This window comes from Vombatus ursinus, unplaced genomic scaffold, assembly GCF_900497805.2.
Source record: "Vombatus ursinus unplaced genomic scaffold, bare-nosed wombat genome assembly UNPS02014807.1, whole genome shotgun sequence".
In the NCBI taxonomy this organism is placed as follows: Eukaryota; Metazoa; Chordata; class Mammalia; order Diprotodontia; family Vombatidae; genus Vombatus; species Vombatus ursinus.
In genome coordinates this window covers 7,355,394-7,379,143 of record NW_020954585.1, presented here as the reverse complement: position 1 = coordinate 7,379,143, position 23,750 = coordinate 7,355,394, and the positions used below count along the sequence as shown (strand labels likewise).

General features: G+C 38.3%; 1 protein-coding gene across 3 annotated transcripts in view; it reads left to right on the top strand.

Moving 5' to 3' along the window:
- The first annotated feature begins 6,206 nt into the window (after positions 1 to 6,206).
- Positions 6,207 to 23,750, top strand: part of LOC114052422 (methyltransferase-like protein 9) — a 62,994-nt gene continuing 45,450 nt past the window's right edge. For 2 of the 3 annotated variants that reach the window (XM_027875019.1, XM_027875018.1), the window contains exon 1: positions 15,279 to 15,481. In XM_027875019.1, coding sequence (XP_027730820.1) covers positions 15,305 to 15,481 — 177 coding nt within the window. In that variant the 5' untranslated portion in view covers positions 15,279 to 15,304. Of the gene's footprint in view, positions 6,286 to 15,278; positions 15,482 to 23,750 lie in introns of those variants that run through there. The other variant, XM_027875020.1, reaches the window with a different exon arrangement.

Below are 23,750 nucleotides of genomic sequence, written 5' to 3'. Positions count from 1 at the left end.
TTTTAGAAAAATGATTTTACAAGGGTATGCTGAAAGTTTAAGTGACCATTGTTCTGTTTGATGAGGCAAAATGTTCATGGAACTTTACTGTGATTGCTATAATTATGTTTTAACTTATGGAAGGATTTTGTCTGTTGTTTTGAAGATGTCATAAATTGTGACTAGAAAATGGTCTGTTAAAGAGAGATTTTCAGAGTTATGGGGTGTCTCTGTCCATCTTTGTTTCTCTCCCATTCTAAGCAAAAATCCTTATAACAGTAACTTAAATTAACAAAAAATTGTTTCTGGCATACTTATATCTAAAACATAAAGTACAGAATTTTCCTCCACAATTCCAAATTGCTTTCCACAATGGTTGTTCCAGTTCACGTACACCAACAATACATTAGTGTACTATCTTTCTACAATCCACCCTTCATTGATAATTCCTATCTTTTGTCACCTTTGCTAGTTTTCTCAGTGCGAGGATTGTTTTGACTTGCATTGTTCTTACTTATAGTGTTTTTTGTATGGTTGTTAATAGTTTATAATTCTTTTGAGAACTATTTGCTCATATCCTTTGACAACTTATCTATTGGTGAAAACACTATTGTTTTTAATATGTATATGATTTTGTACCAATGACCATAAATCTTCTTATGCTAATAACTTGTTTGCTTGGTATAGGTAGCCAATGTAATTAATATTTTACAGATGGAGAAACTAAGGCACAGAAAGTTAATACACAACAGTGGATTTCTTTCTATCATCTTCAGAGAAGAGAACATCTGTGTAGATAAATGACATTACTACCAATTATCAACAATCAGAATTAATTGAGCACTGGTACTTGACAGAATATAAAGATTCTGTGATTCATTCCTTCTAAGAGGGTAACATTATTTGAGAAGAAAAATTACATAAGGGGGACATCAGGATGAGTATGTCGCCGCAGGAACACAGGAAAGATTGCCACCTGTCCCCCAGTCTGATCTCTCCAGTATTGCCTCCTTGAGGTTTGGTCATGTTCTAGGATAATATGCATGGCCCTGGTGCTTGTTGCCAGGGGGATGATAGGATTTTAAGAAATTTCCTTGTCTCACCTTAAATATTAAGTGATACTAGTCAGAATTCTTCTTGGATCATCCTAGTCAGAGTGTATTTTTAAAAATATTTTGATGGCATAGTGGATAGACCACTGGCCCTGGAGTCAGGAGGACCTGAATTCAAATTCAGCCTGAGACACATGTCTGTGTGACCTTGGGCTAGTTATTTAACCCCAATTGCCTCAAAAAGAAATTGGTTTGAGGGATTTTCTGTGCTTTCTAGGTGGGGCTATGGATCTGACTAATAAAAAATTAAAAGTATGTTGATTAACTTTAGGTATAGGGCAGTCTCACAAAAGAGTGATAACTCTGCCTTTTGAGGGAAAAGCTATAGCATCTGCAGATAAGCCCAGCAAATGGTCAGTTTGATGGAGAAGATATCTAGCAGCAGAGGGCAACAACATTTCATCATGAGTGAAAAATCCTAGCAGTAGCTCTGAGGGTTAGGGTCAGGCAGAGAGGTTATAGTAGAACATAGGTGATAGTTCAGAAATGGAGGTGTGAGAAGTATTCCGGTTGAGGTTTAGCCCTAAGAATGTGAGCTGTCTGCCTAGTGTGAGCATCTGTGGGAGATTATAGGAAGAATGTTATTTACTTTGCTATACTGTCCCAATTAAAGGCTTTGCTCTTTGTTATTAAAGCATGCACTAGATGGGGGCTCAAATCATGTTTATATAACCCCTCTTATCAAAAAGCTCCATGCTGGACTTGAAGCCTGCTGGTGTTCCTGGATAATTTGTCATGGCTAAGTCAAATATTTCTCAGTCTCAGAAAACAATTTATATTAGTGGTCCCTGGGACTCCAGATATAAGTAAGAGGTTGAAAGATACATTACATTATTTGGTACTTGGTCAGCTAGGTAGTACAGTGGATAGAGCACTGGCCCTGAAGTCAGGAGGACCTGAGTTCAAATCTGGCCTCGGACACATGACACTTGCTAGCTGTGTGATCCAGGGCAAGTCAGTTAAAACCAATTGCCTCACCAAAAAGCAAAAAAAAAAAAATTTATTTGGTACTTATTGGAGCCCATAGTATACCAAATATACCCTCCATAAGTTCCTGTTTAGATGCCCCATCAAAATAAGTGACTCTGGGTTCTCAAATGCTATTTAATAACAGTGGCACACATATGGAAAATGGGACAGAAGGTACTAAGAAGCACCATTTTTAGACCATCTATAAATAGGGATTTGGTTGTGGTTCTTTACATGTGAGCACCTTTTCCAATGACCAACACATGGACATGTAACTAAAGGAAATGATTGTATCACTTTTGACATTGTCAAAATAAGCAAAACCAGAAGGAAGCTGCAGCTAAATGGTTCACAATTTCTCCTTGGAGAGGCAAGTAAAGAACTGGGAAGAGTTCCTTTTATCATACATCCAAAGGCAACAAGAAATTTAATTTCAGAGAACACTTGATCATCTTGTATTGTAGTGCTCATAAATCTCTAAACATTTTTTCACAGATAACTACTTTTAAAATTTGAGCTTTTAGATTTCTTTTCCCCCAGTTAGCAAGCTTTTCTTTTTCTCCCTCTCTCCCACTCCCAATTTAAAAGAGAAAACGAAAAACAAAATTCTTATAACAAATATGTATAGTCAAGCAAAACAAATTCCTGAGTCAGGCCTGGCCTACAACAATAGCAGACCACATCTTACCATTGCACACTTGATTGAAAAATGTAAAAATATAGTATTCCACTGGACTTATTGTTTATTGAATCTAAAAGAAGTATAAAGGTTACCCCTTTGGATGATGGCTGCAAGGTTTGGCTGGAAGCAGAACAGATAGTCTGGGATGGTGGAGCACTACTCTCGAGTTTACCTGCCCATCAATGATTATTAGTTGGCAGATGATAGTGGGGCTAGTGGACCTGGCAGGCTCTTTCCTCATAGCAGTTATTCTTTTGGGTCACGAGTTGGTAGTGCCTGTTGTTCCAATCCTGGAAATCTCATCAAATGATATAAACTATGCCTGACCAGGTTGCTCTGGTACTCCAGATTCAAGAATGGTTCAAAGATGTTGATTTAGCAATTAACAAAGGAGCTTTACTTAGACATGGCATGGAAAGGATATTCGAGGATACAACCTCAATTCAGTCGAGTGCAGCTTTCTTACCTCTGTGTTGTCAATGGTGGGCCAAGGTCAGAAGCATGACCCTTTTTGCACTGAGATGACCAGGAAGCTACATCAGTGGTTGGAGCCATAATCCCCAGAGCCAATCATGTCTTGAGGACAGTTTCAAGGCCTTTAAGGAAAAACTAGCCTAGCCCGCATGGAGTATAAACTTAGGAATGGCTAGCCCAGCCTATGTGGCAGGAACCTTAGAAATACTGCTACTATCACACCTCCAAAGAGCATTGGAAAAGCACATGATGATTATGACCAGGCTGCCACCCATTATAAAGTAACTATGAAGAAAAAGTGATATAAAGGATATCATTGAAGAAACATAAAGAAGATAGGCTGGTCACATGGTCGGAACAAATGAAAACTGATAGCTCCACATGACCCATTCATATCCTATCACATGATGACAAAAGAAAGCCAGGGAGGCCCCCAGCATATTGAGTGGACCCCTGTGGCAAATGTATAGGACTATATCGACAAGAGTTGCAGGAGATGGGCAGGCATAGATGGAGGGAATACCCACGTGGATGAAATCACAGGGCCATTTAAATATTTAAATATACCAGGCATATTGAATACATTATGTTGGTTAAGGCTAAATTTAAAGTAGGCAGAGTTTCATCTCTCTAGAGTAGATTGAGTTGTTGCTCAGTCGTTTAGTCATGTCCAACTCTTTGTGACCCCATAGACTGTAGCATGACAGTAGGGAGAGTTTCATCTCTTTAGAATAGATTAAGTAGCCTTGCTAAAGAGAGGTGGAGTAGATGCCTTAAAAATTGCTCTTCTTGTATATTTTGTTTTCACAAATACATCCCTCCCCTCTTCCACACCCATGGAGCCATACCTTGTAACAAAGATTTTAGATGAAAGAGGGTAAAAAGCAATTTAATAAAACCAACCAACATATCATCTGAGTCTGACAGTATATGCATTATTCCACAATTATTTCCTCCTATCTCTGCAAAGAATGACTCCTGATACACTATAAAATAAAACATATTAGGAAGTTAAAAAAGGAGGGGAAACATAGCATTTGGGAGGAAATGTAAGGATATCTATAGGTTTTGGTAGAATGTAATCTCTTTGAGGACAAAAGCAGTGGCCAATATTTTTCGTATAGTAGAGAACAGGTCTAAAACATTGTATTCACTCTATAAATATCCATCAGTGAGGAAAAGGCTATCTATCTCCCCACCATTATAATTTGTAACTGAAAAGTCCTTTTCTTATTTATATACATACGCTTTACTATTCTGTCCTAATTAAAGGTTTTGCTACTTGTTGTTAAAGAGTACACTAACTGGCAGCTCAAATCATAGTTATATAAACCCTCTTATTTGAAAAGTTCCATGCCAGATCTGAGGAGAAGTGTCCCTGGCTACATTTGTCATGGCTAAGTCATATATTTTTGAATGTCAGAAAACAATTTACATTAGTGGTTGTTGGGCCAAAAAAAAAAAAAGGATTTCCTAAAATTTTAGAAAGAAAGGTAGTATAGATAACTCTCAATTTTCTGTGAAAATATTATCCAAAAATGCAGGATCTTCTCAAGCTACATATACCAAAGTAATGGCAGTAAGGAAAAGGGGGTCTGGTCAAGTAGAGGAGGGTGTTAGGTAGAGCAGGGCAATGATGGGTATATGTATAATAATAATTATTATTATCTATCATTTATGTAGCACTTTAAGGTTTACAAGGGCAAGCTAGGTGGCACAGTGGATAGAGCTCCAGGCCTGGAATCAGGAAGACCTGAGTTCAAATCTGGCCTCAGACACTTACTTGCTGAGTAACCCTGGGGAAGTTACTTAACTGCTTGCCCCAATTTCTTCATCTGTAAAATGAGCTGAAAAAGGAAATGGCAAACCACTCTAGTACCTTTGCTAAGAAAACCCCAAAAGAGGTGACAGAGATTTGGATACAACAACTTAAAGCTTACAAAGCACTTTATAAATGTTAGCACAACAAACATTCGAGATAGGTGTTATTATTTTCTTTTTACAAGGGATAAGAGTTGAGGAATAGGGGATATAAATTGAGGAAACTGAGAGTAGAAAGTTGTCTGAGGCAAATTTTGAATTCAGGACTTCTTGACTCCAATGTGCCATCTAGCAGCCTACATATTTAACATTTACATAGCATTTATAAGTTAAAATATTTTCTTAAGAAAATCCCTGTGAGGTAAGTATTACAAAGAATTGTTAACATCACTTAATCCCAGAAAGAACAATGGTTCTGGAGTAAGAAATCTAGATTCAAACCTACTTCCTACCTGTATGACCTAGGGCAAATCATTTAACCCCCTTGGGTGTCAGTTTCCTCATCTGTCAAGTGAAGAGCCTGATTCAAATGACCTTTGAGATCCCTTCTAGTCCAGAGCTTTAACACAAAAGGAATTGGGCTCAGAGAAAATAAGTAACTTACTTACGTGGTAAATAGCAGAGCTAGGGTAGCTACATGGTGCAGTGGATAGAGTAATGGTCCTGAAGTCAGGAAGACTCATCTTCCTGAGTTCAAATATGGCCTCAGACACTTCCTAGTTGTGTGACCCTGGGCAAGTCACCTAACCCTATTTGCCTTAGTTCCTTATCTGCAAAAATAAACTGGAGAAGGAAATGGAAAACTACTCTAGTATTTTTGCCAAGAAAACCCCAAGTGGGATCATGGAGAGTTGGACACCACTAAAAAATGACTAAACAACAACAAAAAGGAATCACAGCGAGGTCTTCTGATTCCAAATCTTTCACTGTATTTTCATCCTGCCTCTGACTGAATTCCCAAGCATAACAAAATAACTTGATTATCCTTGAGTTTTTATGTAATCTTTGTCTATTTGCCTTCCATTACTGTGGATATTTGATTGCACAGTAACAGCATTTCTAGTTGTTGAGGTCAGGGAGTAGTCCTAGAGGTCACTCTAAACTGTTGCTCAGGGTTATTTACTCTTGCAAGCTTCCTTCCTCATCATTTATGATTGAGAAGACTCTCTGAGAAGAGGTACAAAGGCTTCGTTGATGGAACAACAAACTGAAAATAGGTTCACCAGATTCTCCAGATTCGCTACAAAGGTCTGCAAATCATTTCCTTTTGCTGTGCTTTGGGTTCTTCTTTGCTTTACATTTGTAAATAATGTACATGAAGTATTTTTAATATTATTATGAGATATTTCTAAATATCTGGATGGTCTGGGTGGACCAGTTTCAATTCAGTGCTCATTTATAAATAACCCATTTCTTTGAGGTTTTAGACCTCTTGACAGTCAGCTGGTTCAAGTTCTTAAGGCACAGAAATATGATATGGATTCTCTGATCATCTGGCACATTTTAGTGTAATGTATAGCAAGCTACCTCTAGAATGAGGGAGGGAGGAAAAAGGAAGGGAAAGGGTTATTTCTCTGTCAACTTTAGACTTATTTATCCTCAGTAACTAGATTTTTATCCAGTCTTGCTAGTTTCTCTCATTTTGAAAAGATCAGATGACCTTTTGGCATAGAGTGATTAGTTCTGTGTTACTAACTCACAGCAGACAGATTGACATAGTAAACAAATTAATTGGTTTGTATTTGGTGCTTTAAATTCCATCTGGATAATTTGGAATTACTTCATTAGATGCCTATTTGATTATTAAAAAAAAATAAGGAATAGGATCTAATTACTGATTTGGTGAGGAAACAGTTATGGTGATAATCTCCACAGAAATAAAATATAGTAGTTTCCTAGGATAGCCTATTATGACATTAATTGGGCAATCAAATGTTCCTTATACAATGCAAACCTAATTCTTATGAAAGGGGACAAACTAGAGGGCAGGTAGGTGGTGCGGTAGATAGAGCACCAGCCCCGGAATCAGTAGAAGCTGAGTTCAAATTTTGCTCAGATACTTACAGTGTGGCCCTGGGCAAGTCACTTTAAACCCCAATTGCCTCCAAAATTTAAAAAAGTGGGGGAGGGCCAGACTTAGGGACTAATAACGTTTTTATAAATAAGACAAATTTGGTCATCATAATAGAAAAACTTCCTGTATATCACTTACTCTGTTACAAGCAGGAAAGAATGTTGGTGTCTCAGGTAAGAGTAAAAGGAGTATTCCAATTTTTTAAAGTAATTTTTCATTTTTTTATATTATCAAGCATTTATTTTTTTTCTCTTCCTCTCATCTCCCCATCTATTTAAAAGAAAGAAGACAGAAATACAGAAGCTTCGTAAAGACATAATCAAAGAAAACAAATTCCCGCATTGGCCATATCCAAAAATGTGTTTCTTATTCTGCATATTAGTCCATCATTTCTCTGTCATGAGGTGCTCAGCATCTTTCTTGATCAGTCAAATGGAATAATAGTCGAATACTTATTTGTTAGTCTTCATAATCATTTGAATTTAAAATATTGATGTTATAGTTTAAATTGTTGTTCTAGTTCTGTTCACTTTACCCTGAATCAATTTATATAAGTCTCCCCAGATGTCTCTGAAACCATCTTCTTCATTTCTTATGGCACAACAGTATTTCATTACATTGATATACCATAATTTGTTCAGCCGTTTGAACACTATAGGCACTCCCTTAGTTTCTAGTTCTTTGCCACCACCAAAGAGCTGCTACAAATATTTTTGTTCATATAGGACATTTTCTTCTTTCTTTTAGCTTATTGGGTTATAGGACTAGTCAAAGGACATGCAGCATTTAGTAAATTTTTGTGTAAAATTCCAAGTTACTTTCCAGAATGGTTGGACCAATTCATAGCTCCTGAAATAGCATATCAGTGTACCTGTTTTCTTGCAGCTCCTCCAAATTTGTCTTCTTTCCTTTGGCAGATTTGCTAATCTGGTGGCTATGAGTGGAACCTCAGAGTAACTTTGCATTTCCCTAGTTACTAGTGATTTGAAGCATCTTTTTTTTCATAAGGGTATAAATAGCTTGGGTTTCTTCTCTTGAAAACTGCCTGTTGATATCCTTAGACTACTCACCAACTGCATAATGGTTCTTATTCTTATAAATGTTAATTAGTTCCTTATGCATCTTAGAAATGAAACCTTTTCTAGAGAAAACTTGCTGCAAAGATTTTTCCTCCCAGTTAGCTGTTTTCCTTCTAATCTTAACTGTATTAGATTTGTTTGTACAAAAATAAATAGTTCCTGTGTGTGTCTTGGTAGGTACACTCTCAAGTATTTTACACATTTTGTAGTTATTTTCTAAAAGATAGAAAGTCATTCTCCTTTTATTTCTTCCTGCTGAGTTTTATTGGTATTATACAGAAAAGCTGATGATATGTGTGGAATTATTTTTATATTCTGCAACTTTGCTTAAGTTATTGTTTCAATTACTTTTTTTTAGTTAACTCATTAGGGTGTTCTAAGTACATCATCACAGCATCTGTGAAGTGATAATTTTGTTTCTTCTTTATCTATGCTTATCCCTTCTATCTCTTTTTCTTATTTTATTACTATAGCTAGCATTTCCAGCACTGTGTCAAACAGAATTGGTGAAAATGGATGTATTTGCTTCACCCCTGATCTTACTAAAAAAGATTTTAATTTATCTCTATTACATATAATTGTCTCTTGGTTTTATATATATATATATATATATATATATATATATATATATATATAATTTACCATGTTAAGGTATTTATTTTTATATTTCCTAGGGTTTTTTTTTTTAACAGAAATGGGTATTTCATTTTGTCAAAAGTTGATTGGGGTTTTTTGTATCTGTTGATATAATTATATGTTTTTGTCATTAATATGGTCAATACTGTTTATAGTTTTCCTAATATTATACCAACCCTCCATTGTTGGTATAATCCAACCTGTTCATATGATCTTTGTGATGTGTTGCTGTAGCCTCTTTGCTAATATATATATATTTTTTATTTTTGGCAACGTTTTAAGAGATATTTATAGTTTTCTTTCTCTGTTTTGACTCTCCATGAATTAGGTATCAAGACCATATTTGTGTCATAGAAAGAATTTGGTAGGATACTTCTTTGGCTGTTTTTATAAACAGTTTATGTAATGTTGGAATCAATGTTTTTTGAATGTTTAATAGAATTCATTTGAGACTCTCGCTGATCCAGAGTTTGCTTTTTTTCCCTTGGGAATTGATTTGTGGCTTGATAAAAAAAAATGTTTTTAGATTGAGGTGTTTAAGTCTCTATTTCTCATTCTATTAATCTAGTTATTTTATATTTTTAATAAAATATATTATTTCCCACAATTACATGATAAAACAAATTTTTAAACTTTTTAAAAAAGTTTTGAGTTCCAAATTATATCACTCCATACCTCCCTTTCCTCCTCCCTGAGATAAAGTTATTTTATATTTTTATAAGTATTCATCTGTTTCATTTGTTATCAGTTTTCTTGACATATAGTTAGTTGGGCAAAATGGCTTCTAATAATATCCTTCATTTCTTCTTCATTTGTTGGGAATTGTTCTTTTTCATTTTTGATACTCATAATTTGATCTTTCTTTCTTTTTCTTTAATCAAATTAGCTGATGGTTTATGTATTTTGTTGTTTTCTTCCCCCCCATGAAAAAAAGATCTTTTTATTTATTTAGTGATTTTTTTCTTTTTGTTTTGTTAATCTATTCCTTGATTTTTAATATTTCTATTTTGGTGTTTAATTTTTAAAAAGAAATTATTGGTTTCCTAGAGTTTTTAGTTGTGTACTCAAGTTATTCATCTGTTATTTGTCCACAGTCACACAGCTAGTAAGTGCCTGAGGCCAAATTTGAACTCAGGTCCATCCTGACTCCAGAGCCACTGCTCTATCCACTTCTCTACCTGGCAGCCCCTATCTTTTGTTGATGATAGAGCTAAGAGATATACATTTTCCCCTAAGGACAGCTTTGGCTCTATTCCAAAATAATTTTCTTTTATTGAACTATCTATTGTTTCTGTTTTGTTCTTTGATCTACTTATTCTTTAGGATTAAGTTATTTAGTTTTCAGTTAATTTTTAATATTTTAATGACCTTTTATTGAATTTAGTTTTTATTACAATATGTAATCCTTTATGTCCTTAAAGGATGCATTTAATATTATTGCTTTTCTGCTTGTTAGGTGTATATGTTTTAATACATTTGATTTTTGTAAAGGTGTTATGAACAGCTAAGAAATACTTGAACTTCTTTTCTATTCTCATTCAATAATCACCAGATGTTTATCATATCTAACTTTTCTAAAATTCTATTCTAACATCTTTTTAGCTTATTTTTTGGTTAGATTTGTGTAGCTCTAGGGATGGGCATATTGAGGATCTATTATAATTTTACTAGCTTTTCCTTTATGTATTTAGATATTATGCCATTTAATGTCTATATTTTAAGTGCTGAATTCCAGCAAAATGTTATTTCACACTATTTTTGTTGCTTTGTCATAATTGTCACCCCTTCTTTTTTCATTTTAGTTTCAGCATAATAGATTTTGCTCCATCCTCTTAATTCTGTGTGAATCCTTATGTTTCAAGCATATCTCTTGTAAACAACAGTGTTATATTCTGCTTTTTATATCATTATGTCCTCCTCTTCTATTTTGTGGATGAGTTCATCGTACAGTTCACAATTATGATAGTTAATTGTATATTTCCCTCCATCCTTATTCTCTTAAACTTTTTCCCTTTCTTTGTTCTCTCTCTTCTTTATTATAGGTTTTTCTTTTCTTTCCTTTTAACTCTCTACTATTCCTTCTCCAAGCATAGATTTGTTGTGCTTATGATTAATCAGTCCTTGAACCAATGCTCCCTCTTATGCCCCAAATACTTTCTTCTCTTCTCTTCTTGTTCTCTCCCATATCTATGCTGAGTTGAATATATTTCTATACCAACCCTTTATGTGGATGTGCATGTGTGCTCTGCTCTTTTTAACAAGTTCTAATGAAAGTGATGTTCAAATGGTACCATTCTCCCTACACCTCTTCCACATTTGTATAAACTTTTACCTGAGCACTTCAATATATGAGATAATAAATTTCTTCAAGCTCGTCCCCTTTTCTTCCCCAGTGCATCCTTCCATACTTCTTTTCTTTCTTCTTTCATAATTGTCAAAATATAACAAAAACTTCTCATTTGACTCCATCACCCAATAAGGTTCTAAAAGGACCTTTATATCACACCTTCCCCCATTAGAATATAAACAGTTTATACATATAAAGCCCCTTCCAATTAATTATTCATTTGTGTTTACTTTTTTATGTTTCTCTTGACTTCTATATTAGTATTTCAAAGTTCCTATTCTGCTCTGGTCTTTTTTTCAGGAGTTCTTAGAAGACTTCTATTTCTTTGAAGATCCATTTTTTACCTTGTAGCATTATATTCAATTTTTCTTGGTAAGTTATTCTTGATTTTTAGACCTATATCTTTTGCCTTTTAGAACGTTGCATTCCATGTTCTCTACTCCTTCAAAATCATAGCTGCTAAATCTTGTGTGATCCTGAATGTGGTTCTTGAATTCTTTCTGACTGCTTTCAGTACTTTTTTCTTTGACCTGAAAGCACTGAGTTTAGGCAGTGAAATTACTGGGGACTTTCATTTGAGAGTTTCATCTTGTAAATGATTAGTGGATTCTTTCTATTTTCATTTTGCCTTATTCTTTTTGGTCAGTTTTCTTTTATGATTTCTTGAAATATATATTTTTGGTCATAGCTTTCAGGCAGCCCAATGATTCACAAATTATTTTTCTTTGATCTGTTTTCCAACTCATTTGTTTTTAAAATGAGTTAACTCATTTTCTTCTATTTTTTTCAATCTTTTCAATATTTCTTGTTTTCCAGAATCATTAACTTCTATTTGGTACTTTCTAATTTTTAGGAGACTCTGTTATTTGAGTAAGACTTTATACCTCTTATGTTGTTTTAATTGTCTTTCAAAATCTTTCTTCCCTAGCTTTCATTTCTCTTCCAATTTTTTTCCTCTATTGCTTTCATTTATGACATTTTAAAACTCTTGAATCATTTGTTCTAGGAATTCTAATTGATCTTGTGGGCAAGCTGCATTTTTCTTTGAGGCTTTGCTTATAGGTGTTTTTGAGTTATTCTCTTCTGGTTTGTGTCTTAGGCACCTCAGGCATCATAATTGTTCTTTTCTTTCTTTCTTTCTTCCTTTCTTTTTTTTGGTTTGTTTACTCATTTTTCCTGCTGATATGTTTGGTACTCATTTAGTGGTAGCCCAGTCCTAGACCAACCTTGTTAAGGTCCTTTCCTTTATCTCAGGGGCCTTTCTTTTGCCTCCAGGCTTTCCTTGGCCTTTGCCTGAACTCCTCTTTCCCTCAGGGGATGACACTAAATTAGGATCCTTCCTTTCCTTTGTCCCAGAAACCTTCCTCTGGAGTTTTAGTTTTACTTTGAGGAGAGAGGCTTTTCTGTAATTACCCCTTGCTCTAAAGTAACCCCTCCTCTGAGGATGGGGAGGATTGAGGATATGATCTTTCCTCTAATTAATGGCTGAATATGAGGTCTTCCTCCTTATTAAGGCCCTTTTCTTCCACAGTCTGTTAAGGTTCCCCTTTCCCTTTCTTCTTTCCAAGCAACTAGTGCTGAGACTTTTTTCTTTCCATTGATGTGCTGAAGACCCTCACTTCATAGTGTAATGGACTCCCTTTCTAGGAGATCCAGGTCTGTTAAATCCTGTAATTGTAGGAGAGAGCTAAGCTTCGCTACTTCCTTTTCTTCCACCATCTTGGCCTTCTATTACATTTACTTTTAGCTAAAATTAAATGTATTTTTAAATAAAACTAAATATTAATTTTTAAGGCAGCTAGGTGTCCTAGTGGATAGAGCACCAGGCCTGCAGTCAGAAAGATTCATCTTCCTGAGTTCAAATTTGGCCTGACACTTACTAGCTGTGTATTGCTGGGCAAGTCACTTAAGCCCTATTTGCCTGAGTTTCTCATCTGCAAAATGGGAAGATACTGGAAAAGAAAAAGGCAACCACTCCAGTATCTTTGCCAAGAAAACCCCAAAGACAAGTCCAAGAGATCACAAGAGGTCACACTACTGAACAATACTAAATAGCAAAGTGTCTTCAAAAAACTGGATAAGTATTCTTATTAGAGTGAGAAGAGGAAAAATTTTCAGACCCTACTAAAATTGGGGTACCTCTGCTGATACCAAGGTAATAGAACCAAGGGGCAGAATAAGACATATTTTTGGCCATGGCCAATGGAAGAATGTTTTGCCTATGTGTATTTTTTACAAGGACTAAGTTTTTCTTTTTCTTTTTTCCCCAATCAAGAGAGTAATATGGAAGAAAAGGAAAATAAATTTTTATTTGAAAAAAAGTTTTTTAAGAAGTTGGAGTAGTACTGTAGAGATACTGTATCGTGGGGAGAACTTTCTACTGGTGATTTAATGCTAGTGTCTTCTGAAATGTTCTTCTATATGCCTTCCTCCCCCATCAGATTATGAGCTTCTTAAGGGCAGGGACTTAAATGTTTTTGTTTTCCCTTTGTTTAGAACAGTGACTAAGGCATTTTTAGTTCAGTGGTTTCTCATTCTTCATGACCCCATTTGGAGGTTTCTTGTCAGATCCTGGAGTGGTTTGCCATTTCCTATTCCAGCTCATTTTACAGATGAGGAAACTGAAGCAAACAGGCTTAAGGAACTTGCCAAGGGTGGCACACAGCTAGTGCCTGAGGCCAGATTTGAATTCAGTAAGAGGATCTGCTGCATCACCTAGCTGCCCAGCTAACTTACAGTAGGTGCTTAAAGCTGGATTGATGTGACTTTAGAAACCAAAGTGCCTTTTGATCTGGTAGGGAAATTAGTACTATTACTTGTTGTCAAACAATTAAAGAGGGATATACACAGGACCATTTCACACACCCAACCTGGTCTGTAGGTTCAAGTGACAAGTCAAAGTGCCCTGGTTTCCTCTATGCTCAAGTGCCCTGGCAGGTTCAAATACTTGGGAAACCAATACATAACCTGTACCAGTTTGTAGGGCATCTTGAGGCTTCAAGTGGGGAGAGCTGATCTTTATAAATGCAGCGATTGGCCGCTCCAGCACCCCGTTTTCAAGCCCTAGGCAGCCTCCACGAAACGCTGTGGAAGAGACAGGTGAGGGCGGTCGTGCCACCCGTGCCATGTGCCAACCCTACACCCCGTGCGCCAACCTCAGGGAACTCGGGGGGGGATGAAAGCTTTGGTTTGTCTGGCATCTGGCCTGCGAAAACCAAGATGCAAAGAGTAGAAGCAGGCGACTAACCCTAGGGCAGATGAACGAGAAAAGGGCAAGTAGAAAGGCTCTGTCCAGCGGACAGACCCGCGCCTAAAACCCCGGTGCCAGCACGGGCCGTGGCAGGGGAAGTGGGGGCGGTCTGCCCCGACCCCTGCTCCAGTTTCTGGGGGGCTCGGGAGCTAATGCCGCCACCCCTACCGAGGATGAAGTGAAAAGGACTTGAGTATTACTGTGCTTTGGAGAGCCGACAACCCATGCAAAGCCCGCGAGGGCCCACTGTGCGGGCCGCGCGCCGGCCCTCCCTTCCTCCGCAGCCCCGACACAATGGGCCCTATAGGCTTTAGCGTAGGGGTAAGCAGGGCTCAGCTGGGCAAGCAAGCGCGCTCCCTCCACCTCCGTGCGCGGCCCCGCGCGAGCTGATTGGTTGAAGTGGCGCTCCCGGCGCGCGCTCGGCGTCCGCGTCCGGCTTAGCGCCGGAGACAACGAGTCCAGCAGCCACAACTGGGAGCCACGGTGTGCCCCTGGAAACACGCTCCGGGCGGAAACTGCCTGCACCAGAAACGACGTTCCGCCGAAGGGAAGGAAGAGGAGCGGGCGGAGCGGGGGGGGGGGGGGGTGGGGGGGGGTGGGGGGAGGGACAGGGAGAGGGGGAGGCGGACTGGTGTGTTCGCCGGCCGCTTCTCCCCACCCCCCACCAGAGCCTCGGAAGGGTTGGATGGGTAAGTTGGAAGCGATGGAGAGAGTCGCCGCGGCGGGCGGCGGCGGCGGCAGCGGCGGCGGGGGCAGCGGCAGCGACGGCGGCAGCGGCAGCAGCAGCAGCGGCGGCGGCGCCGCCTCCTTCTCCTCCTCGCCTCCCGCTCGGCGGGGCTGAGCCGCGGAGCCACCCCGACCCCGCCGCCCCGCGGCCCCCCATGAGACTGTTCCTGGGCTGGCTGGGCTTCACGCTGGTCTCGCTGTGGCTGGCGAGGAGGATGTGGACGGGCACTGGTCGGTCCCTGCGGAGTCCTCTCGCCCGCTCCCTCTACATGAACATGATGAGCGGCGGCCCCGGGGAGCCAGCCGCGGGCAGCAGGAAGGACAACCACCAGGTGGGGAGGGGCGACCCCGGCCGGGCCGTGCGGCTGCCGGGGGTGGGGGGCGTGCGTGTGTGTGCGTGTGCCCGGGCGTGGGCCGAGGGAAGGAAGGGGCACGCAGCCATTGTGAGGGCCGGGGTGGGGGCACCCGGTCAAGTTCAACCCCGCCCCCCCGCCTGACCGCGGGAGCCGCGGACCAGGGGAAGGGGCGGGCCCTGCCCCCCACCGCCGCTTTTCTCCTCCCCAGAAAGTTTTACGAGGTGACTCTAGACTTACCCACGGGATACAGGACGCCCCCCCCATGCACACACGCCTACTGCCTCCCATCCCCCCAAAACTCGGACCACTTGCAGCACTCCCACCCCTACACATCCACACACTCACACTTCCCCCTTCCCGAACTTGGACGCCCCATTTGCAGCATTCCTACCTTCATGTGCACACGCGCACATTGCTCCCCCTCCCAAAACTCGAATGCCCCCCGTTTGCTGCATCCCCCTCATGCACACACGTATTGCTCCCCCTCCCAAAACTCGGAGGCCCCCATTTGAGTCCCTTCTCACCCTACACACACACACACACACACACACACACACGCACACACACACACACCCCCCCACACCCACCTCCCCTTCCCAAAACTCGGATCGGACCCCAACCCCCAGCAGTTCAAGCACTCACCCCCCCCCCGTACACACTCACACTCAGTCTCCCCAAACTCGGACGTCTCCCACTTGCAACATCCCTCCATACATATACCTACACATACCCCTCCCCCTCCCCAAACTCAAAAAGAGCCCAGATCTGACCCTTTAACACTTAGCTCCAGGCTTCCTACGGGGAGGGGGCCCTTTTGTTAAGTTCAGCGGGTGCTTCGCTGGCTGGAGACGTTTGCCATATGTAGAAGAAGAAAAATGGCCTTTTCTTCTCTTCTCTCACCTTCCCTCTTTTCCTTATCTTGGCTTGCCCCCCCCCCCACACTCCCCACTCAACTCAATACTACGAATGCTTGAGAACCCCCACCACCATCAGTGTCCTAGTCTGTGGTTTCCAAGGCTGAAAAGAGGGAGTAGGTGGTATTGTTCTATCCCTGGTGAGTTTATTGTTAGGGCTTTGTCACCTATTCACTTTGGGGACCTAAATATTCAAAAGCTTGGCCTCTCTACTTCTCTCAGGTTGCAGGATTGGAAGTTAAGGGCCAGTGCAGTGGAAAGGAACACACCTGGCACAGTAGACAGAGATTCAAAGAAAACAAACTAATTCTGTACTCCCCTGTCCAGGCTGGTTTCCTCTTCTTATTCATGTAGTATGGTTTAGGTTATAATTCCTGAAGAGCTGAGAACATACAATGTTTAAAGAAATTTCAACAGTATAGTGTGAGCCATAGAACACAACAATCACACTGATGACACTTTTGTACTGTGTATGTTCTCAAATATGTGTAAAGGGTTTCAGACAATACCCCTCAGTCTTCTCTGGAAAAATGAGAACTTATTTAAACTTTATTATATGTATTTGCTAGAGGCATTGTGAGAAGTAGAAAGGTGAAATTATTGAAATAAAGTCTCTTAAAAGAACTATTATCAAGTGCATTTTTCAAATTTGTGTTATATAGTAGATCCAGTATTACCACTTACTGGTATCTTTTCACTGAACTTGAATGGCGGACATCGACTGGTGAATGGTAGAGCTGAAATCTTTGAGATTTGCCTGGTTAGAAGTTAACATTACACCCATTTAAAAAAAGAGTCTTAGGCTCTTAGAACCCTTCCAGAGATATTACTGATCAATGTTAGGTATACATCTTTTTATCTTTTAAAAGTTTTAAGTTGCCAGTGTAATAAGACGTGGCATTACATCATTGTTTTATGGTGTTCTAATTTATTATATTGTCCTTCCTTGTCATATCCAGGGAAGGAGTATAAATAATTAATTTTTATTACTAGCATTTGTACTCAGGTACAATTTTATTTTCCTTACTGAAACACAAAATAATTGTCTGAAAAAGTAGATTGTGGTCCCTAAATGGTGAAGCAACTTTCTAGAGAAAAATATGGATCTTTGACTTCTGGTATTTGATTTGTCAAGTGTTTATAGTGATTATTTTTTTTTAAATCTGAATTCTCTATTTCTTTTAAATCCTAGTTATCACATTTTCATTGTTAGATGATTACCATAGGCAGAAAAAGTTAGGATAGGTACTTCTTAAATTGCAGAACCGTAATCATTGCTAGTGATTGACTTAAAAAAAAAAAGATGGTACACTGACTACATAAAAACTAAAACTATTAAGTAATATATTGATAACTGCTCTCAAAATAATGGGTAAACAAGAAAGGGTAGAGAATTATGAAGTAGAAATGACAGACAAGTGAATAGTGCCTTAGCAATTGGTAGTTACGGATGAATCTCTTAGGCTTGGCTGTTCTTAATAACATTTGTAATAATTGCGTGGATATGTTTGTAATATATGTTTTCATTGTCTGTGAAAAGCTAGTTTATTTACAAACTTATAAAAATGGTTAAGCAATTCTTGTTTTATGGGGCATAGTTAGAAATATAACTTCAAAGCAGCAAAAAAAAACCCCAAAAAACAAAAAAAGAAAACCTGTCAGCAGATGTTTGTTTTGCAGTGAACTGCTTTCAGGGCTGAAATATTACAGGAACAATTGTTACTGGTTTTAGGTACTACACATTTAAATATGATTCTCAAGTTTAAAGTTATTTTCACTGAAATTACTCTTAAATTTTTACTTATAATTTTTCCATTTTGAGAAATGATCTAGTGCCATCTGATTGTTCAGGGAGAATGTTGGTTTAAAATACTATTTTGAGATGAATAAATACACATAATGGAGATCCTAGCTCTTTTAGTGCTTTCATGAATAAAAATGAAAATGAACCAAGGAAATAGGTGTGTAGAAACTGTAGTGAAAATGAAGGGAATACTTTAAGGATTTCAGGGTAGGGGTTCACCTTTCATACACACTGCAGAGACTTGCTAGTTTAGTCGGTATTGGTATATGACTCGTTCTGTACATTCTTTCAAATTTGAAATGTAACCTCATGCAGTTTTGGATTCTAACTATGCATGTTAGCTTTTTGCACATGGAATAACTGATTGTGAAGGGTTGTGTTTTTCCCTCTTTTTACAAGTTAATAGTTTTTATGTTTTACCTTCAGATAATGTGTACTTTGCACTTGTTCACATCAAGGTGTAAAAAAAAAGGGTCAGTCATGTCTATACTTTACATGATCTTTTTTTTCTGATTCTTCTTTTTTATTGGCAGAGATACTTATAAGAAAAATTTTGTACAGTGTTTGTCATTAAAAAATGGACTGCAGATTCAAGACACTCCATAAACTAAAACACCTCTAAGACAATAACGCTAAAACCAACTAGTGTTCTGGCATCAAAAACTAGAATCTTCATTTGTTTTTTGCAAGGATAAATGTACAAAGAAGAGTATTTATAGTTAGACCTTTCCCCTGAGACTTGATGCATAGGTGACCTATATTGTAAATCTGCTATGTTTATAAATTCCTACTTTTTTTAGTCAACAGCACATTCTTCCTTATAGGCTTTGGTTGTCTCTGAAACCAAGCCAACTGTGGGACACTCATAGATTTTAAATAGATGTAACATATCAATCTAGCCAGTTTGAACCAGAACAAACTCTTTGATCTGATCTTTTTGATGACTTGCCTGTGGAAGAGCTTAGTATTTAAAATTTATACAACTGTCTTGGAGCTTTTGGAACTTCAGAGCCAGTAAGCCTCAGGATCTAGCTACCTTGTAACAATAGTCATTTAATGACATACTCAGTTGAAATAAAATTGTTACAGATCTGGGTTAAATCTTCTAACTTTACCCATTTCTTAAAAAAGAGTGTTCTAAAAGAAAACATGGTATTCAGTGCCCTAAATTATTAAGGTATAATAACAAAATCACAAGTACACATATATGATTTTTTTTCTCCTCCCCCTTAAACAGATTCTTAGTATCAGAATTTCCCTCTGCCACAGCTGATAAATCCAACATAGAACATAAGATTTTTTATTTTTATACCTGACTACTTTGGTGCTGTTTTTCAAACAACTTAGAAATCTAAAGGTCATGTAGGTTGTGTCAAAATCATTTAGTGTTCTTATAAAAAAATTCCAGTGCCTGAATCTATTTGGAGAAAACCATAGAATTTTCCCCCAAGTTGGCATGAATCCATAATACTACAGAGCAGTCGACCAAAAAAAATCTAGACTTTTATTGATAGTTTCATTCTTTTACTCCTCCTTGCCTAGACTGTTTCATTGACTGATGACAAACTGCAGCCAGATATATCAGAGATTCTGGAAAGCACATCTTGGCTGCTCACAAGTTCTTGAAACCCCAAATGAAGGATCTCTTCCAATTATGAAGTACAATAGGGATTGTTCCCCACCCCCAAACTGATCAGTATTTCAGGGGTCTATATTTTTCTGTTAGGTGTTGTGGCTAGAGACTCTTGAAATTTCCAATAGAAGACGCTATTATTTATGTCCCAGCTGCTCCCAAAGTCTCTATTAAAATCTTAGTACTGGATTAGTTGTAGCAGTGAATGAATATCCTAAGTGAGACTGCCAGTGAACCACATCATTATTTTTTAAGATAGTATTTTTCCATAATTTAAAGCTCTTACTTACCCTTATGTATAAATGAATGTAGGATCATAGATTTAGAGCTGGAAACAGCTTTAGGGATAATCAGGTCCAATCCTCTCATTTTATAGATAAGGAGACTGAGGGTTAGAGAAGTTAACTTTCCTAAGGTCACACAGTTATTAAGTGACAGAGGGAGAATTTGAACTAAAGTCCTAGGACTCCAAATTTAACATTTTTTCTGCTGTATCAGGCAGCACTTCAAGCATTATCAAAAGTGAGAGCGCATTGGTACTTCTACACACTGAAATTGCAAGACATAAAAAGATTACTAGGCTTATGTAGCTCCAATACTGGTCTTTTTACGTAATTTAACAAGCATTAAGTGCCTACTGTGTTCTGAGCCCTGTGGTAGGCATTGGAGATACAGAGACAAAAATGAAATAATTCCCAGCCTTAAGGAGCTTACATTATATTGGGGAAAACAATATGTGGATATAGAAATAAATACAAAATGTAGACAAAGTAAGTTGGAGAGCCAAGTAGATCTCTTGGTAGAGGATGTTTCTACCTCCAGATTTCCTTATACCAATGAAAAGAGATTTAGTCTAAAAGAAAAATATAAGGTAATTTTTTTTTTTGAGTGGGGGATGTGGGAAGTAAACTAGTGTTGAGAGATCAGAAGAGGCCTCAAGTAAAAAAATGTAAGAGATCCAGGTTTGGAGTGGTAACCCTTTTCTGACTTCAGAAGATGAGTCAAGAAGACAGGAATACAATTGCTTATAGTGTGGGCTAGATGGTATGTATGTATGTTGGATCCAGATCTACCTTACATAGTTGAACTCAGAGGAGAAATAAGGATGGTAAGGTATCAGCCCATTTCATTTCAATTCAATAAACATTTTTTTAAGCTCATTTACTTTGTGCCAAGCACTGTGCTAAACCCTAGGGATATAAATTTTAGAAAGAGACAATCCTTGGCCTTTTGGAGCTTACTGTCTATTGGGGGAAGATTACACACCGAGGGAGGAAGCAAAGGAGGAATTTAGTGCTTCAATCTCCAGCCCTTCTATCTGAAGGGTAAGTCTACTAAGGTTGAATTGGGAAGGTAACCCGAGTCATTCCTCAGGTGATGAGATTTTAGGAGATCAGCTTAACCTCCCCCTCAACCCCCAGGCACATTGTTCCTTGGAGTGGAAGCCAAAAAGCTGCTATTGGGAAATGGAGAAAAGACAAAACTATGCAATTTGGTATTTTGCTTCTGTTTTCTTTGTCAAGGAGAATGACTGTAAAGGACAGAACAAAGATGAATTCAATTGTGAATTGAAGCCCAGAATAAGTAAAAAAAAGAACACAGTAGCCCTCAGTGAGTTCAAGTCATAATATCTGCACAAATGACATCACAGATCTAGGGTACCAAAATAATTGATGGATGATTGCTGAGCCATGCCAGTGATCTTTGAAATATTGTGGACAATGGAAAAGACTTAGCATCATACCTGGCACATAATAGGTGCTTAATAAATGCTTATTGACTGACTGCTGCAGGACTAGAGAAGGATAAAGGCCCTGATTTCTTCTTCTTCTTCTTATTTTTAAGACAAGAAAGTGAATTTTGCAGACCATACACTAGTGAGCTTGACTTTGATTCCTGGCAAAGTGCTAAAACATGCTAGAGAAAGGATGGCTCCTGAGCAGCTAATTCTCTAGGATGTTTATCCTGGACTTAGGAGAAACATGATAACTGTCTAGTTTTGAAGGACTGTCACCTGGATGATAGATTAGATTAATTCTGCTTGCCCCCAGAGGGAAGAACTGGGAGCAAATGGATGGAAGTGACAGAAGCAGATTTTGGTTCCATGTAAGGAGGAACCTCTGAATAAAAAGTAGAATGAGTCCTAGGAGGTGATAGGTCTCCTAGAAGGAGGTTGCATGTAGAGGATGATGTAAAAGATATTTTGTTGGTCAGATGTAAGGACACTTTCAGCTCTGTGATTCTGTGAAAAAGTGTTAGGTTTTTGTATTAGCATAATACTACACGTCTAGGAAGTAACACTTGATGAAATAACTGTATTGTAGACTTCTTCCAACATAATAATTTTCTAGAATTCCTAAATATAGTAAACCAATCAGATCAGAAGTAAAAAAGATGGGAATGGTAGAAAACCCATAGATGGTTTTGAACCCACAGGTTTAAGACTGATATTCCTTGAACTACCATTTTAGACAAGGAATCTAGAGATGGGGAAGGACTCTAGTAGACAAATGCTTTCCAACCAGTGGCCATTTTTACTGAAGTTTCACAGTAATATTTCTTCTGTATAATAGACAATGTTTGTGTAACCTTTGAAACAAGCCTGTAAGGTGAGAGTTATTCCCGTTTTACACTGCAGTTCACACAAGCAGTAAGGACATGAGGTGGGATTTAAGCCCATATTTTCCTGACTCCAAGTTCAGTGCTCAACCAATGGCCACTAGTTAGTTGCCTCTTCCTTTGGCCTGCGTCACGTACTAGAGCTCTGAGGCTTCTTGGCAGTTTATGACTATTCCTTTCAATTTTACTGTTCTAAATCTGTAGTGTGGACCTAGGACAACCCATAGAAACCCATAGGTATCTGAGGGTCCATTAGAGCACGTCTGGTCCATTTAATAAAACCCTGCATATATATATATGTGTGTGTGTGTGTGTGTGTGTGTGTGTGTATCTATATATATGTATATATAGATACACTGCCATGAGGCCTTGCATAGACACTTCTGTTATTTATCAGTCTAAAAAATCCTGTTGAAGTTTTTAGTCTGTGAGTCAGGAGAATGTAGGAACCACTTGGAATATTCATCTGCAAAACAGTCTTGTATATGGGATTTGGTGTGTATTTGTTTTAATTAATAATTTTAAAAAATTTTTCACTTTGATATTGTAGAGCCTATTCCTCCTTCTACAAATATGCTTAACCTTTTCTCTAGTGAAAGAAAAGTCTTTCAGGAAGCATATTTGATGACCAGTTGAGGTACTTCAGGAAACAAATTGGAGTATAATTTTTAATTGTATCAATTCTTTTGCTTTTTTTTGGTTGTTTTTTGTTGTTGTTTTTTTTTTATGCAGTTGGGGTTAAGTGACTTGCCCAGGGTCACACAGCTAGTAAGTGTCAAGTATTTGGCTTGAGGCCCGATTTGAACTCAGGTCCTCCTGAATACAGGGCTGGTGCTCTATCCACTGCGCCACTTTGCTGTCCTGATTAATTCTTTTCCTTATCCTTAGTGTATGTCAGTCCAGTTTTACAGACAGGAGAAGGGGGAAAATGGCATTATCCTTTATGAAAATGAAGGCTAATCTATCATATCACCTGCAGGGTCAGGAGAAACCCATATATTTACTGAAAAAATCTCTAAGACATTGAACATTTATTAAGCACCTACCGTGTACAAAGCACTGTACTTTGTATTTGGAGAATATATGAAGTTTAAGATATAGTCCCAGTCTTCAAGGAGCTTACCACTTAATGGAGGGATAAGACAAACATAGATATTATAGGATAAGTATGTTAGAGATATATAATAAAAAAGGCTATGTGAAGTTTGAGGGAGAAGGGTATTACTAGAGAAGAGAAAATAGAGAAGGCTTCATGGTGGGTAGCATCATATGAAT